We start from the raw sequence: 4773 nt of genomic DNA on the forward strand, positions 1-4773 counted from the left end.
CTCAAATACTGTTGCTATTTGATGTTAAATTTACTTATTTTTCCACTGAAGCGCTATCAGACTTTTGTCAGCCACCAGTGTGTGCCTTCGAAGCCATTTCGAAAGATTTCCGAAAGATCTTTCGAAAAATGTTTTCTCGTGGTCTCATTGGTTCTTAATTTAACTCACACATAAGACTCCTCTCATATCAATCATTCTTCCGAATTTCTCGAAAAAAGAGGACTCCTTCAATTTTCTCTCATCCCGTTCTCATCAATCTCCCATACTTGTCGAAATGGAGGTACCGATTTTTTGGGAAAATTGGATGAATGTGTCAATTTGAAAACGGGAATAGGCAGGTGACAGGGAGGAAAAAAGACAAATGGGGTGTTGCTCATTTTTGTGGCATATTTCCTTTTTTCTAGAGACCAATCGGATCATTGTGACCCAATTTCAATAAATGGAAGACAATTTTAGCTTACACATTCAAACATGGGAGAACTCTACATACCGTTTACGAGATGTGAGTGAATCTGATAACTTTTTTGTTATAAGTTAATCGATAGATAGATAATTTCAGCTTCTCAAAACAATTTTGCTATTTAACTCGCGATGCCCCAGCACTTTCCAAATCTCTCAGCACACCTTCATAATTTTCCAAGAGATTCCGTTCCACCACTCCCATATTGTGGCATGACACCTTTATTTATAGTTTGTTAATCGTTCGCGGTCGAGTCTCATCAAATGTTTCCAGAGATACATTCCAGTATGCAACTATCATCCGTGTCCTCAGGAGATGACTCAAAATACCCACATTGAGACTCTTCGTGACCCAGTTGTCTTCAATGGGGCCGTGACATTAGGGGTCCATCAACACAGTCTAGCTTCTGGGCATCAATTGGAAGCTCAAGAAATGGAACAAGGGCTTCACGGGGATCTGTATTTTACACTCCGCAAATTTTCTGACCAGGAAGCCAATAACATGTTGGACACTTCACCTGGAACTGGTGGACTCCACCAGTTCCAGGTGAAGTCTTGGACACCAAAGCCATCATTGAAGCTACTGGAGCAATTCTTTCATCAGGACCGGAATTTTATCCCAACACACATTTGCCAACAAAATCCTTCTAAAGACCTCAGCAACTTACTCACTGCTTGTCAGCCACACTCCGGAGTGGTGGAGATTGACTTGTGCTTGAAAAGGAAATTTCCTAAGGATGTACAAATGGCTGAAACTGTCAGAGGAGGATAAGCAGGAGATTCTGAAGTTGAATTTGAGAGATGATGAACAGAGGTATGATTTGTACAAAAACGGACGATTGTAATTTCGTTTTTAGGAAAAAATATATCAAATCAAGGAAACCGCCACTTCTGTACACTGCCCAAAAGAAGTCACTGCTGAAACCCTATTTTGATCATGAACCTCGTCCGACTCCCAGCGCGATTGCAATGGGAATTGAATTGAGTTGCCAGCAAATCAAGACTTCCTTTCAAATGCACGGAGTAGATCTCGGAAGGAATAATTTTATCCTTCCAGCCCGTTCAAGTTTTCCAAAATGTTATGTTTCTGCAAACTGTCAAAATAATAATGTGAGCTTCAAATAAAGTCACAGCCATTATGCCGCGGAGAACACTGGGGTTGTATATATTTATTAACAACGAAACATGTAATATAGTGAAAAATTATTATAGAAAAAGTACATAGATCAAACTGTAATTTTGTTAAAACTGATAATTATTTTCTTGCACTTTTTTACAGTTTCGTGAAGTTTTTGTCAAAGAAACAACACACTTTCACACATTTTTTTGTAATTTTTTGTTACAGTTTTGGTAATACAAAATGTTTGAATTTTTACTTTTTCAAAGATCTGTGAAATAGAAAGAGCCATATTAGTTAATAGTCCAGACGAAGAAGGTATCTTTATTATCAAAAATCAGAATCACGGATGCAGTGTCCGATTTAAGTCGGTGCCGTGTTTTTAAAACCTACCGTATTTCGACTGAATGGCCTCTCCAGTGCAGGGGCAAGCGAGATCTCCACTCGAGCAAGTTCGGGTACGGCTCCACTAAAAATTGAAATGTTTCAATATGTAAAATATTACTGTTTCAAAAACTCCAGATTGTTTGTATTGTTAGGAATATTATACTTTTTCCTATCCGTGATGTTTACCAATTTTCTGCTATTAGTTTATTTCAAATGACTGAGGAAATACTTCAGACTAGAAATTCCATTACAACTGTAACTCCGCTCAAAGTTAAATTTTTCCTAAAATCTTTTTCGCAATGAGTTTACTAAGAAATCCGTTAGATTACCAATAAAGTTTCAAAATAGTTGTCAGTTTTATTTTCGAGGAATAAGCCATCGAAGTCAAAAAATGCGCAAACTGTGATTTTGGGTAATTTTGAATTGTTGTTTCTGAAGATGAAACAAGCAGAAAACGATATAAAAATATGTAAAAACACAATAAAAATTGATTATTCGTTACCCAATACTATTTCCACATGGATAATTTTTATAAAAATCAACTGAAAATTCGATTTTCGAGGTGGTCTCAAAGATATTTCGCGGCTAAAAAAGTTACTTTTTGGTGGTTCGCTGGTACAAAAAGTGATAGGTTCATAAAAATTTGTTTCCGGGGGTTATTTTCGGCAACAAATCGACTGGCATTCACAGATTTTTGATAACACTTCTTGTTTTTTCCAGAACCCCCCAAAATCGAAGGGGGTACTAAAGATATTTCGCGCACTGTATTACCTAATATTAAATTATCAACTCTTGATTGTCTCTATTTTATGATAAGATAATAAGATTTTTTGAAACTGTTACTAAAAATTACATTTAAAAATAAATAAATAAATACCTGTAGCACTATTGACGTAAATAATCGAACTTTTGACAAATTATAATCAGAGGTTCTTCCTATGTTCTTTAGAATGAAGCCATCTCTTAATTACTGTCGAAAAAATAAAGTTTCGACAAGGATTTTCAAAAAAAAATTTCGCGGGCAAAACACTTTAGTGCATTTGTGAACTAAAGTGTTTTGCCCGCGAAAATCTTTTTTGAAAATCCTTGTCGAAACTTTATTTTTTCGACAGTAACTTGAGATACAGTTATATGTACCAAAGCCTCTATGGAAAACACTTTTTTAATTTGCGAAAAATTGTATGAAAAACTCAAAAAAAAACTTGCTACTTCAAAATTATGGTTTCAGATTTTTTTTGGTTCATACTTTTGTTCCGGAATTAGTATAGCATTATTTTGGAATCTGACTCGTCGTCAGGACGGGAAACTAAAATAAGAACTACTACAGTGCGAGCCGATTTATCATCAGGGTAGAACGGGATTTTTTTTTACTTTATTGGAAACTCCAGGTCAGTTTTCAGACTTTTCAACATAAATTTCAAACACCTTTGATAGTGCCCAACAAGTGTCTTCCTTATCTAGTTTGATTTTCTTTAGACTCTCCGTTTTCTGATTTTCATTCGGACCATTATTTCCTACATTAATTTTCAAAGGCGTGACATGAAACATCGAAATGGGCGAGGCTTCACCAGACTCCTCCCATTTCCTTTTTGACCAAATAAAAAGCTGTGAGCTTTCCAGTTCTGTACTTTTTTAAATGTTTGATTTTTTCCTTTTTAAGACCTGAAAAGTTTCCAGGTACAATGCTCAGCTTCCCGCGACTCATCGTACTCGTTCTAGTCACGGTCTACGTCATGTCCCTCACTGCGCCAAAACAAATGGTGTTCGGTTTCGGGAAGCGGTCAGTTATTCACATAGTCATCATCTCAAAGACAATTGAAATATTTTCAGCTCCATCGCGATGAACCCAATGAAACGCCGTTACACGCAAGGAAGTTTCACGATGGGACTCGGAAAACGTAGTGGATCGAGAAAAAGTTTCCACATGGGATTCGGAAAACGATCAGCCAATCCACAAATTTTCATTTGAGCATCGATGTTTCTCCTTATTCAGCACAACACACAATTTGCAAATGGGAGGTGAAAATAGTGGTACCATAATAATATTATAACAGTTCTTTTTTCTCAATTTCTCTGTCTCTGTTTCTGATTTTCCTTTCCTCTGAATCCGTTTCTTCTAGTACATTGTAATAACTCTTATTATATCCTTGTATCCCAGCTGTTTGGAAAGTCTACAAATATTGAAGTTTCCACTTTAAAATGAATATGTTTATAGGTGAAACCACATTTTTTTCAAGGGAAAGTCATGTTAGGTTCAAGGGATTAAGTTTATTTTTTTAATCCAGAATATTATGAAAGACGGATTTTAAAAGGAAAGGAGGAGAGCGACGAAAATCAGATCTTACCACACCTTAAGTTTTTTTGAAAATGGATTTCTTTGGTCTGTAACTTGCAATATTTTCTGGCAAAGTTATCTTTAGTTGTTGCCAAGCAGGACAATCAATCCAAGAATTGAAAATGTAGGATTGTCGTTTTAGTAAGGATCAAATTTGGACCAAAAGATCAGAAATTTTCACCACTCGATGCCCGTATTTTTCTTTTTTCAAAATTCTCAAAATGACGCCTTCTGAGCCAAAAACACTGATAAAGCATAGGGGAATGAAAACGGAAAAAGTGGCGTGAAACAGTCGGCCTAAGCGTCGTCATTTCTTTCCTTTCTTCGACTTGCCTTTCCCGTGGACGCATGGTTTGCGTTGACGTGTCGGCGCGTCCGTTCTGGCAAGTTATGCGGCTTTGACTACAGTTAGTTTTTAGTTCGATCCCGGGAGCGAAGAAACATTTTTAAAAATTTTTTTGTTGATAGATTCGGA

The 4773-nt window shown here is 36.4% G+C and overlaps 1 protein-coding gene across 1 annotated transcript; it reads left to right on the forward strand.

The window, feature by feature from the left end:
- Nucleotides 1–3645: 3645 nt before the first annotated feature.
- Nucleotides 3646–3932, forward strand: GCK72_013016 (uncharacterized protein; the record flags this gene model as incomplete). The annotated part of the gene is made up of 2 exons (XM_053729580.1): nt 3646–3743; nt 3794–3932. The coding sequence occupies 2 exons, from the start codon at nt 3646–3648 to the stop codon at nt 3930–3932; spliced, it is 237 nt and encodes a 78-aa protein (XP_053584352.1).
- Nucleotides 3933–4773: the final 841 nt, after the last annotated feature.

The sequence above is a fragment of the Caenorhabditis remanei genome, chromosome IV, assembly GCF_010183535.1.
Source record: "Caenorhabditis remanei strain PX506 chromosome IV, whole genome shotgun sequence".
In the NCBI taxonomy this organism is placed as follows: Eukaryota; Metazoa; Nematoda; class Chromadorea; order Rhabditida; family Rhabditidae; genus Caenorhabditis; species Caenorhabditis remanei.